Source organism: Rutilus rutilus, assembly GCF_951802725.1.
Source record: "Rutilus rutilus genome assembly, chromosome: 16".
Taxonomy (NCBI): domain Eukaryota; kingdom Metazoa; phylum Chordata; class Actinopteri; order Cypriniformes; family Leuciscidae; genus Rutilus; species Rutilus rutilus.
The window spans coordinates 20,581,986-20,595,073 of NC_140224.1; the positions used below are offsets into that span (position 1 = coordinate 20,581,986).

General features: G+C 38.0%; 1 protein-coding gene across 1 annotated transcript in view; it reads right to left on the reverse strand.

Moving 5' to 3' along the window:
- Positions 1-514: 514 nt before the first annotated feature.
- Positions 515-13,088, reverse strand: part of cpped1 (calcineurin-like phosphoesterase domain containing 1) — a 35,875-nt gene continuing 23,301 nt past the window's right edge. Inside the window, exon 4 of the mRNA XM_084435045.1 lies at positions 515-1,497. Coding sequence (XP_084291171.1) covers positions 1,274-1,497 — 224 coding nt within the window. The 3' untranslated portion in view covers positions 515-1,273. The remainder of the gene's footprint in view (positions 1,498-13,088) is intronic.

The window sequence follows — 13,088 nt, forward strand, 5'->3', positions numbered from 1 at the left end:
TCAATTATTGAATTAAAACAAAGAAACATACCATAAAACGAATAAGAAATGTTTCAGACTCTGCAGTCAGATTTCTAGGTCACTAATCAAGTAAATTAGCTAACATTTTACAATAAGGTTTCATCTGTTACCATTAGTTACTACCGAACAAACAATATATATTACATATATTAATATCTTAATGTTCATTTGAACATTTACGTCTACAATAATCATAGCGTCCATCGACATTAGATAATGTACTCTAACATAAACAATGAACAAATGTACTTTTATTAACTAACATTAACAATGGTTAATAAATGCAATAGAAATATACTGCTCATTACTCGCTCATGTTAGTTAACAAATTAGACCTTATTGTAGTGTAACCGTAAATTTGCAACATTAATCATGTGAACACCTTTGTACAGTGAGTCAAATGTTCCTGCAACTCAAGTGTCTGCTATTAAAGCAAAAGGAGCACAAATAAAATACTAAAACATTCTGATAATCATGTTCGGTTTTCAATTCAACTTTTCACTCCAACTGAATGTCTTTTACAAAATGTATCATGAAAACTTTCAACTTTGTAACCCCTCTGCATGGTCATAGCATTAGACATTACATATAAATATTACGTGGAAAGATCCAGAGAAAGCTGGAAAACATCCAGTTTAATTTAGCATGAATGACACTGGTGAGGAAGACACAAGATCTCAGATTGAATTCAGACAAGAGCTTGGTCATTTACAATGTCTTTATTGTACGCCTGCCGTTTAAGTTGTTCAGTCACACTCGGCTGCGTTCGTCCAAGTGTGAGGTGAGGTCAGCAATTATGTTTTCGGTGATCCACCCACAGTACAAGTGACTCGATGTCCCGGTCACCGCAGCCATGTCTTTCAATAGTTACCATGGAGATTCCCTCTTCCCTCCTCTCAGAGACGGAACAGAGTAATGAGCAGAGAGGAGCAAAGAGTGAACTCATCAAACTGTCATCCAAAATGTTCAGCACTATTAAACTACCATTGTACCCTAGCATTTCCTCACTCCATTAGTATGATGAGGTGATTTAACTGAATTCTCAGACGCATTTGCATGATTAAAGTGTGGAGACAGATGATGCGAGTATCAAAGATCAAAAGTGGCTAATGTATTGCTAATGTAACGCAAGAACGTTCGTTCCTGTAAAAAAACCACCTGAAATCTCTAAATGTACAAATAACGGCTCAGTTTCTATAATGAAGGTTGAAGATAAAGACACGACCGCATGATTATTTAACTGGAGATGGTTTCAAACCAACAATTTTTTCAGGTCTTCATCCATTCCTCTTTTGGTTAATTGATCCAGACTATGGTAGCGATGGATGATATCATCTTCAGTAACTACCACCACTCGCACACCGTGAGTGTCATTCCCCAACTGACAACCCACTGCTGAGCTCACCACCATATCCAGCCCATCATGGCATCCTCCTGCATTTCTGTGGTAGTGACCAGAGAACACAGCTTTCACCCCTGAAATGAGACAGGTTGATATCACTAACAAATGACATCATTTGAAAATCATTCCCGAGAGAAATCACACACAATAGTCATTTCATGATCACATTAGTCTCGGCTTCGCACCTACAGATGCCCACAGTCCACTTGATGATCGACTGATACATATTGTTTACAAAACTGGAGGGTACTTTCTCAATTCGGCAAGCTCTAATCTGATTGGCTGACTCTTTACAACTTCCTGTCGCTTGAACTCCCAATAAATGCATCAACTGATTTAAAAAATATATTTTTATCCAAATCTCTTTAGATGTATAAATCCATTGAAATCAAGGTGTGTTTACCAGGTTGATTCAAGCTCTTTTTAAAGTCCGCGTGAACCGGAAGTTGCAAACGACTTTTCTCCAGTGTTGTGACGTATTTCCCAGTGAAAAGGAATATTGAACAGAGGGCAGGGTTTTACTTCAGCGCTCCTCCTCTCCATCTCTGCTCATAGCAGACTAACGGTTTGAGGGGAGTGGTTAAGCGTTTCCCAACCCAAGCCGTCAAACCTACATCATCAGAGAAGGAACGCCATTCCAGACCGGAAGTAACTTTTCAGACTTTGATTGAAGATTACGACGGCAAACCATTTTTTTCTGTGTATTAACTTGCACGGATTAATTTTTCACCACAAGACTAGTAATATGCGCTAACAAAGTAAATAGGGTCAATTTTGATTTCAGTTGGACTTTAACCCTCTGGGGTCCTTCGGGTTCAAATGGATTTAAATAAAAAAATGTAAAAAATCATAGCTTCATCGGAATGGTCCGAAATTTGGTGACTTTGTTGGTACTTGGTATATGAACAACCAAAAAAATTGGGGACAGGATTTGAATAGTCTAAGTGGTTGTAAAAAAAATTGTCACACTCAGGACCTTCGGGTCCAAATGGACCCACCATAGGAAATGAATGGGAAATTGGCAAAAATGTGAAAATGCAGAGTTTTTTTGTGCGTACAATCTACAAATCAGCCACGATCCAGAAAAAAAGCACACAACAGTGAAGGGGTTAATCTATAAAACATCAAGAGTGCAAAACAGACACATCCACACACACACACACACACACACACACACAAACACACTTTTATACACATACACACTAATAAATTCAGATTACAAAAATCTGTTTTGAATTTTTAAAAATCACAGCTTCATCGGAATGTTACGAAACTTGGTGACTTTTATGGTATTAGGTATGTGAACACACAAAAAATGTTGGGGTCATGATCCAAGCACGTCACACTTCTGTTCTTTGGTCAAAAATGACCCCTATAGGAAATGAATGGGAAATTGTCAAAAATATGAAAACAGAATTTTTTTGTACAATCTACAAATCAGCCAGGATGCAGAAAAAAAGGACTCAACAGTGAAGGGGTGAATCTCTAAAACATCAAGAGTACAAAAAAAACCACACACACACACACATTTTTTTTTTATAAAAATAAAATAAAAAAATACATATATAAAAAATGTCTATTATATTCAATGGGAAAAAATGGGTCATAATTATTGCATAAATATTAATTAAAATCATAAAATTATCTCAAAACACCAAAAAAGAAAAGAAAAAATATTATAAAAAACAAGTAAAAAAAAAATATATATTTTAATATTAATCCCGCCCTCCGGGTCCATTTGGACCCGAAGGTCCTGAGTGTGACTGTTAAACGAAGGACCCCAGAGGGTTAAGGATGAAATAAATAGCTGGATTTGCCCATGTTTGCAAGGTTACTTGAATCACTGAGAGAAATTCTTTCAGTTTTGAGAGTTTTGTTTGAGGTACTTCAGTAAACTAGGGGTACGTTTACACGACAACGACGTACAATAAAAACTGAAACGTTTTTTCTTTGTACACATGACAACATTGTCAAAACGATCCCTGTTAACACGAATCATCGAAAATGACTAAAAACGCTGTATTATGCTTGCCAGGCCAGTAGTTTGTGAGGTCAAGAAAGAAATGTGCCTGCGCACATACGCATTATTTTACTACAGAGCACTCGCGGCAAACATGCATGACTATACTAAACGTGTAATACGCATGTGCATGACGTCTGCGTTTTCAGGCCCCCATTTCATTTTCAGGCCCCCAAAACGCTGTTTTCTGTTTTCAGTTGAAAGCAGTGTTGTGTAAACGGCCCCTAGATGTACATTAGCAGAACTTTTCACTTTATTTTCAGAGTACTTATTACTTTTGGAAAGGTAGAAATGCTTTTTACAGAGTCCATACACATTTTCTGCTGCTTGTCAAAACAAAACAAAAACATTTAATTACACATATATACACTATCGTTTAATGTGACCACTGCTAAATGGTGTGAACTGTAAAAGTTTGAGACCATTACAAAATTAATAAAGATATTAATATTTAATTCAGCAAGAATGCATCAAATCAATAAAGTGACAGTAAAACATTTATAATGTTACGAAAGATTTATATTTCAAATAAATGCTGTTCATTTGAGCTTAGTAAAATCCTGAAAAAAACATTAGTTTCTACAAATATATTAATCAGCACCACTGTCTTCAACATTGATAATAATAATAAAAAGAAAATCTTGAGCACCAAATCAACAAGACTAGAGTAATAATGCTGAAAAATCAGCTTTGACATGTAACAGGGATACATTTTACATATTAAAATATACTATAATATTATATTATAATATTTCATTATATGTTATCTAGTGTATATATATATTTCACAATATAACTTTTTCTGTATTTTTGATCAAATAAATGCAGCTTTGTTGAGCATAAGACACTTTTTTCAAAAACATTTAAAAAAATCTACAAACTTTTGAACGGTACACATCGGTCAGATGGTCTCTTCCAGTCTAAAGTCTGTTTCTTGGCCAGTATGAGCTGCAACATGGACCACATTTATACTGAAGGGGTGGATTCTGGAATCTACTACTGCTTCAATGTATATCTAATGAGTTATTATAATCAAGGTATTAATCAATATTTTTCCTTGTAAATATTTAACGAGTTGAATGACTACCCTAGGCTTATGAGATTTTACTTTGTTATAGAAGTTACCAGTGTGATTACTGAAATGTTCCTTCCATGTATTCTCTAATGTCTTTATATATCTTGATATCAGAGAGATGACTGCGGGTCTAGTCTATGCTAGGAATACAGCAACATTGCTTGCTTATTTAGCCCGGCTTCCAGAAATGAAATATGGACTCGTTTTTTTAGAGAAAGGTCTTCAACGTGTGTTAAAACATCTACAGTATCTGTTCTTCTAGGGAACCATGATGACTATAGGTCACAAGGGTCATTGGAACCAATAGTTTAAAGACCCACTCCGATGAAAATCATGTTTTTCTAGGTGTTAACATGTTCTTGTGGCATTTTTCTGATGTTAGAGGACATATATTGAGAAAAATAAGCTCAAAGTTGTATTTCTGAGTATTTATGCATTCAAATGTCTGTGAATCAGTAGCAGGCGCTAAAATGCCAGCTAAAATAGACTGGAGTTGTGACGTAGTAACTCCACTGGGTGGGGCCACAAGCTCATACTCCCCTCCGCCCCGCCCGCTCAGGTTCTGACTCTGAGGCGTAGAGAAGACGATGGCGAATCAACACCTATGTGCGGTAGCGGGTTGCAATACTAACTGTACGTTCACACCGCCGCCGACTTGAGCAGCAAAGAAGCTCTGGCCGCCCTGTCAAGGACGCTTGTCAAAAAGTACGAGGAGCTTGTTGACGCTTTGGCCGCTCTGAAGTAGCAGCATTCTATGTTCGATCATGGGAGAAGAGAAGTGCCACACCATGAAAAGTAAACAGAATAAACAAGCAATACATTGACACTAGAAACCTTTTATAATGACAGCATTTGTATAACCGTTTTGGTCACATTATTATTTATTATTATTAGTGAGTGCGCGCGCGCGGCCGGGGCTTCTCTCTCTCTCTCTCTCTCCCCCCTCGTTCTTATATGCCCTGTCAAGCGCGCCCTGTTAAACTGGCAGGACTTAAAAACACATAATGATAAGCTTTCACTCTGTGATGGTTAAACTGCAATTAATCCGATAATGATAGGAAACCCAGCAACGGCGATGATCAGCTTCTCCTCCGTTTTCTCGGAAGCTCAAGTCGGCGCCGGCGGGTGTGAACGTACAGAGGAGAGGAGGGGGAGGGTCGTCTCCGTGCCAACGGCTCCGCCCACAACGCAGAGGCGAATTGCTAATGAGCTACTGCCGCTCTGCTGAAGCGAAGTCCCAGAAAACGGCACAGGTTTTGTGATTTTGGCTAAAAACGGCATAATCATCATTTAAAGACCACTGAGAATGTTTAAAAATAGCTCAAAATATGATCGGAGTGGGACTTTAAGTGACCATTTCTTAGCTAAAGTCTTTACTGTTTGATTAAAGTGTCCTCTCATTGAGAGAAAGAACGTATTATCTTGATGTTTTGAGAAGACTCTCCTGTTTATCATTAGAGCCTGGCCAAATCCAACCTTGAAGAAGCTGTGTGTGTGTTAGTATTCTTGGTTACAGGTTAAGGAATAATTGGCATTAGTCGAGATGGACTGACTTGTTTTCTTCGACATGCTGGTGCCTAGAGACAGTCTTGTGACCACGGAGGACCATTTGTACCTAACTCAGGGTCCTGGTGGCAGCCGTACAGACTATAGAGGTGTGCTACTGCCTATCAGTCCATGTGTGGAAAATTACTATGTTTATCTATTTCTTAGCCAATCAGAATCATTCAACCTGAAGCAAGAATGTATCTTAGACCTTGATGAAGGGTATAATTGCTGTGATCTTTGTAACTGTAAGCGGAGCGGCCTATGAACTCCTTGTGAGTCTTGAAGGTGACTTCTGCTTGATGAAACTACAAACTATCTTCAGTAAAACTTTTCTTCAATTGACTACACTCTTGACTCCGGGATCATATCTGGTTCTTTGACTGTAAATCCGCTTACAATACACAAGACTCTGATCAAACCAACATGAGGCCATGAGCTCAACACTGCAACTGAATCAACTGAATTTCCTGTCTGATTGACCATGTCTGCACGCTGATAGACTGAAAATCCATATCGGCATGGTGGGGGCCGCTTCAGATTCAGTTTCCCCGTTGATCTGCATAACCATTGTGAAGCTTCTCATCTCTCTCATGCAGCAGTGGCCGAGGCTCTGCCATTCAGGAATTTAAAGCAATGGACCGAATGCAGAATCACTATAGTTCATCAAACAAGTCACCCAGAGGGAAAGGCACAAATAAGCTCTCTCTATTGTGAAGGAAGTGAGATTGGAGGTGGCTCTTCCACAGTTCAGCCGAGGTTTCATTTCTGAAGAGAATTCTGAAAAGGTGGTACCCCCATACTGAGGTAATGGATGCATTTGGAAGCAGGAAACAAAATCTCACATGAATTTTTCATTCAGACAGAGCAAAGGTGCCAAAACCCACAGGGATGATGGTAAGACAGGAGATGGAACGCCAAAATACATAAAAGAAGAAGAAGAAAGGAGAAACTGATTATGGCAGGAACACAACATTGAGAGGTATAATTACAGATTGTTGCTTGCTGTCAAGAGTTCATCTAAATTTCACTAGTTGTTCTTGTTCCTCATGCACATGATAGCTATCTGCATGCTCTGTTGGACAGAGAGGAACACTGCTAATGAAACCACACAAACACCACAATTACAACTACCTTGACACTTAAAGGCTTACACAATGCAGCACATAAAGCAGACACCTTTTCAAAAACAATTAAAACAACGGGAACAAAACATTAGGATGAATTATAATTGCATGTAAATGACTTCAATAGGAAGATTATGCACATTTCAAGCATCTTTCACATAACCTCTAATCCACTTGATGGAAGCAAGCAACATAAACATGATGGATAAAAAAAAGAGAGTCCAATTATCTGGGGAAGTCAGATGTGAAACTGAGGAGGGGGAAGAAAAATCAAAGCACTTCTAAAACAATTTACTCTAAGGACATCCTCTCTACTGCACTACCAGATAGAATAATTAGACATGCAATACTGTTAATGACTGCACACATCTACTGTAACTACACATCAACCTAAACCTGTTAGGTTAACCTACACCTCAACCTAAACGCTATAGGAACTATCCGTGACGTTAGTATACGCTGATTGGCCAAAAGCACACGAAATACCACTTTACACAAATAGAGTAAAAATCAGGGCCTGAAATTTCTAAAAAAAAGTGATTTCTGATGGTAATGGTAATGGATGTGTCATTGTTAATGTATTTGGTCTTGGCGGAATAGATCTGCTACGCTGCTGCAGATTAAGTACAAAGACTTGCTTCTGCTAATACATTCACAAAAGGGGCTTTCACACCGGAGGAACCTTTTCACAGTTCCTAGAACTATTGGCTAAAGTACCCGTATGTTCCTGCGGTGCAAACACGCCGACTAGGAACGACTTTAGTTCTAGGAACTCCATTTGGAGGAACTAATTTAGCTCCTACTTCAGAGTAGGGTCTAAACCAGCACTATAGGAACTACTCGTGACGTTAGTGTACGCTGATGACCGAACGCACGCAAAACACCAGCACTTGACATTTTTAAAACAGCTATATGTAAACACACAGATTATAGCCTATATATTTACTCCAGAAACTAGATACAAACATGGAAAACAGTGATAGATGGGCCTCTAAACCTTTATGCTGAAGAGAAAATCCAACGCAACTTTGAGGGGACCAAGTCAAACATGATTATGTATTTCTGCTCAGCTAGCAACACTGGACATCAACCACACGGCATAGGCTAATAACTTTATTTTCATATACTGTGTACTTTCTATAACAATTCTATCTAATAACATGTCGCTAACTAATAAACAGAGAATGCGAGCATTGTTTGCTCTGGCGTTCTCAGCGCCGTCAAAATAAAGGTCCGTCGCTCTGTCAAAATAAAAGTCGCCGTGCTTGCGTCACTCCCTTACCCCTCCTACCAGTTCCTATGGCCACTTGGCCAGTGTGGACGCAAACAGCAAAACCGAGTTTGGGGGAGAGTAGTTCATAGAACTGTTTAGAAGTGGACAGTTCCTATAACTAAGTTCCTGTAACTACTTGGTCGAAAAGCGGCTATAGTTACTAGAACTATTGGTGGAAGTCCCCTGATTTTGGCGCATTCGCACCGCAGGAACTAGGAACTATTTTAGGTCTAGGAACTCTTTTGGAGGAACTAATTTAGCTCCTACTTCAGAGTAGGGTCTAAACCAGCGCTATAGGAACCATCCGTGACGTTAGTATACGCTGATTGGCCGAAAGTACGCTAAATACCAGCACCCGCCATTAAAAAAAAAAAGGCTGTGTACAGACACCGATTATAGCCTATATATTTACTCCAGAAACTAACTCTACGAACATGAAACAGTGATAGATGGGCCTCTTAACCTTTACGCCAGTGGTCTCAAACTCGATTCCTGGAGGGCCACAGCTCTGCACAGTTTAGCTCCAACCAGCTCCAACTCACACCTGCAAGGAAGTTTCTAGTAATCCTGAAGACCTTGATTAGCTGGATCAGGTGTGTTTGATTAGGGTTGGAGCAAAACTGTGCAGAGCTGTGGCCCTCCAGGAATTGAGTTTGAGATCACTGCTTTACGCTGAGGAGAAAATGGTACATTTCATGTCTATAAAAATAGCTATTTTTTCATGGTAGCCTATTTTATATTGCACAGTGTATCAAATACATAGGTCTTACAACAAGAAAAACATGATTTTTGCTTTTAATGCTATAATAGGTCTATTTCCACTATCATCTTGAGGTTTTAAAATAAACAGTTTTGTCCTCTGTTCAGATAATCATACTTATCTGTGTCTCTCTGTTTGGACATTGTTTTGCTTTGTATGCCTTAGAAATGTCTGCATTTTGTGCACGCTTGCAGTCGCTTCTTTTCTCGGCTGTGATTTTTGGCTGTGAACATTTCAGTGTGTCCATACTCCCACCAGTCCTGTAATCATGCTGATTAATAAGCTGTGATCACTTAACAACAAACAGTGCTGTTATGGATTTAGTTGTGGAGATCTGATGTAAAAGATGATCAAAAAAATGTCATCCCTGTGGAAATTCTGGGATTCCACACTAATGCCAACAGCAGTACTATGAACACAGCCCCCTTCTGTACGGTTTCTACAGTATATTCCCTTGAATTTTGTCCACTGCTCTCAGCGACTTATTTTCATCTCATGAATTACGTTATTTCATTTCTTGAAGATACATTTGAGAAAATCCCATTTATCTGCCTGTTAATTAATGGGCTCATTACTGCAAGAATAGTAGTATCTAGGGATCAACATGCCTTTTGGCTGAGAGAGGTGAAATTTGCTGAGAATGTGAGAGAATAGTACGTACCAAAAATAAACATTCACATAAAATAAGCCAGCAATCTAGTCCAATAAGGAAGTATGATGCCGTTCTGTGTTCAGTTCTCTGGAGACACACTAAACGCGCTTCTAGAAGTCTCTATTCCCAGCCACAGAACTAACGGATCTGCCAGATATGGATTATATGTAAATCCTCAAGTCTCGTCTATTCAAACTACTCAGACTGCATTAACGGTTTAGTTTGAAGGTTGTGTGCCTGTGTGCTCCTGCCTGTTTATGCGTGCTGTCATTAGGCCACTGGGATACATTATTCACAAAACTCTGCCAGAAATAATTTGCATGACAGAAGGAAGTACAAAATGATTTTGTGCAGGGAGAACATTGCTTATGCCGGTCATATATCGCACCCATTTATCACTGTAGATCCTTTAAATGAGGGACAGAGTTTTGTGTGTAGTGTAATTATGATTTAATCCAAATATGCATGAAAGGCGACTGGCATAGTGCTTAGCAATTTCAATCATGCTGATTCCTGTACACAGCAAAGCTGTTTCTCATCGGGGAAAACATATTTAAAAAGAATACATTACGTGTTTCACTTTTAAAAGATGTATATGCTTAAGGATGTTTGTGTGGTTTTGTTATTTTATCGCTATTGATCGACATTGGATATTTAAAGGGATCATGACATGGATTTTTATATTTATTAATATGTTCTTGAGGTTCATTTATAATGCTAATAAAGTTTTTTGCACAAAAAACAAACAAACAAATATATATATGCAGAAAAATTATTATTTTCAACCCTCATTATCTGTTTTAAGGGTCAGCTCCAGTGTCACCGGCCCACCGGTGGGCCCACAGCCATTACATACTTAAAACAGTAATATCCTATACTAAACCTAAACTAATCTTGACAAACTGATTTTCAAAATAAATTACAGAGGAGACGTAATTTATCCATTTGCAACAAGAATATTTTACTCCTAAGGTGTGTTCAGACCTTTATTTTGAAATAGCGATGGACATGAAAAATCGTGAAAGAATGGTAGAAACCTTAGTTTGTTTTCATGCCAAGAGTTAAAAAAATAACACCCATTAAATGTTTTAGAAAAAAAGGTCTGAAAATGTTTTAAATATAAAGAAAAAAATAATAGATTAACCATTTGTGATGTGGCAGCAAACTATAACGCACATACGTGTTCTTTTGGTTGAATTAATATCAAAATCTGCCAAACTTCCCATACTACTTCTGAAAATGATGTCTACTTAATAAATTATATGAAAATTGTGGACATATATGGTTCAGATCACTCAAGTCAAACCACATATGGAAATAGAGGCGCCCTTATATGGGCAGTAATGGAGTCTGGTTGTCACCGCCCAAACAAAATCTTACTGAAAGCTCATTTTTTGAGATATCAACCTAAAATAACGTGACTTGTTTAGATTTTTGGCTTTGATTTCCTTGCAGATTTAGAGTGCAACATGTTTTGAAAATTTATATTTTATATAAAAAACAAAATTACATTGTACATTTTCATTAACTCAAAAATTCTATAACTTTTTCACTTTCTTAATTTATTTCACTTCTACAAAAATCTGCCAAATGTCTTCTTTAAAACAAGACCAATCTTACGTCTATATTCCAAAGCATTCTTGAATTACAACCATTTAAGTTCGGAATGTGCATTTTCATGTCTAATAAAAAAAAATGGGGGTGACACTTAAGGGGTTTGTCAGTAAACGGCCACTGTTATGATTGGCTAATGTCATTGCAGGAAACAGTATCAAGGCCCACTCGCTATTGCACATGAGTAAGTTTATATCCATAAAAAAAAAAAAAAACATAATTTACAGACAAAGCATTATGAAATAATTTACTTGCGTCTTATGATGGAGCTGCTGTCAGATCCAGTACAGTCGGCTGCTTCATATTTCAACAAAAGTTTCTTTGCGAACTCTCCATTACACTGTGCCTTACACTTACACATGTATTTTTTTTTTTTAAATAATTTTTCTACCATCTGCGATTTACCTTAAACCAAATTACAAATCAAAGACATCAGAGTTGAAGAAACTGCAAACAGATAATATCCAAATGGATATTGCCAAACGGGGCTAGTTACAGTATATCTCTATGCCCTTGAAACATTCCTTATAATGATGCAAGACATTGAGATACACAAAAACACAGCCAAGCCTTTCCTAAAGGATATCTGATAACAATGGGTACTTCATCACACTGTAACCTCCACAAAACAGACTATTCTTCATTGTCTACCTAAAAACAACATGCTTGCCAGCTAACCTACAATTCTCAGCAGGTGACAAGCTTTCTGTTGATTAACCAAATCCCGCGCTCATTTCTACTGGAGTGTGCTGAATGAGAGCGTTAAGACAGCTGAAATAGCAGAGGAAACACTTGGCTTATCACTGCTAATTAACACACTACAAGATAGCACCACTGGCAGTGTGAGAAACGTTGAATGGTAATTTAAAATGAAATGGTTTGCATTACAATAGGGGGCTCAAAAACACAAGTTGCCTTTTAAGATAGCACAAGCTTCCTTTCTGCTTGTGCGTTTAGTGCGGTTGTCAAGAGTACTAATTTAGATTCAATCAAGGGTGTTTACAAAGCGCACAAACATTCTGTAAAAAAACTCACTTAATACTAGCTCAATCTTCTGTGCTCATAAGATGCCATCCGAATGGATCTCAAAGTAAAACCAAACCATAAATAAATACATTTCTTATGGGTCTTTTTCTGTGCCTGATTTAGAGGGAAAATGTGTGGAATGTATTTACTCATTGTAAAAAACAAATGTGTTAAACAGATGAGTTCTTTACTCTAAACATATCCTTCCACTAAAGATACACAAATTACTCAAAATATGAAATAAAAGAACAATTCTTAAAAGAATTAAGGGCATTTCAATTGACCTTTCACTAATGCTGGGTACACACCAAAAGATAATCGGGCTGATTTTGGGCCGATTTCCCCCCTTCCGACAATCCTAGCTATGTCCCGATTATCTTGATGGTTCAACAGATTATCTTATCAGATTTTCCCTTGGTGTGAGGTGTGTTAAGAGTGTCCGAACCTGCTCGGAAGAACGTCGGAGCCGCTCCGATCGCGAATCGTAAATATTCAACATGTTTAATATTTACGATCAGAAATCCTGATGTGTGGGGGGAACCCCGAGGACAAACGCGCGCACGTTCTGGAGAT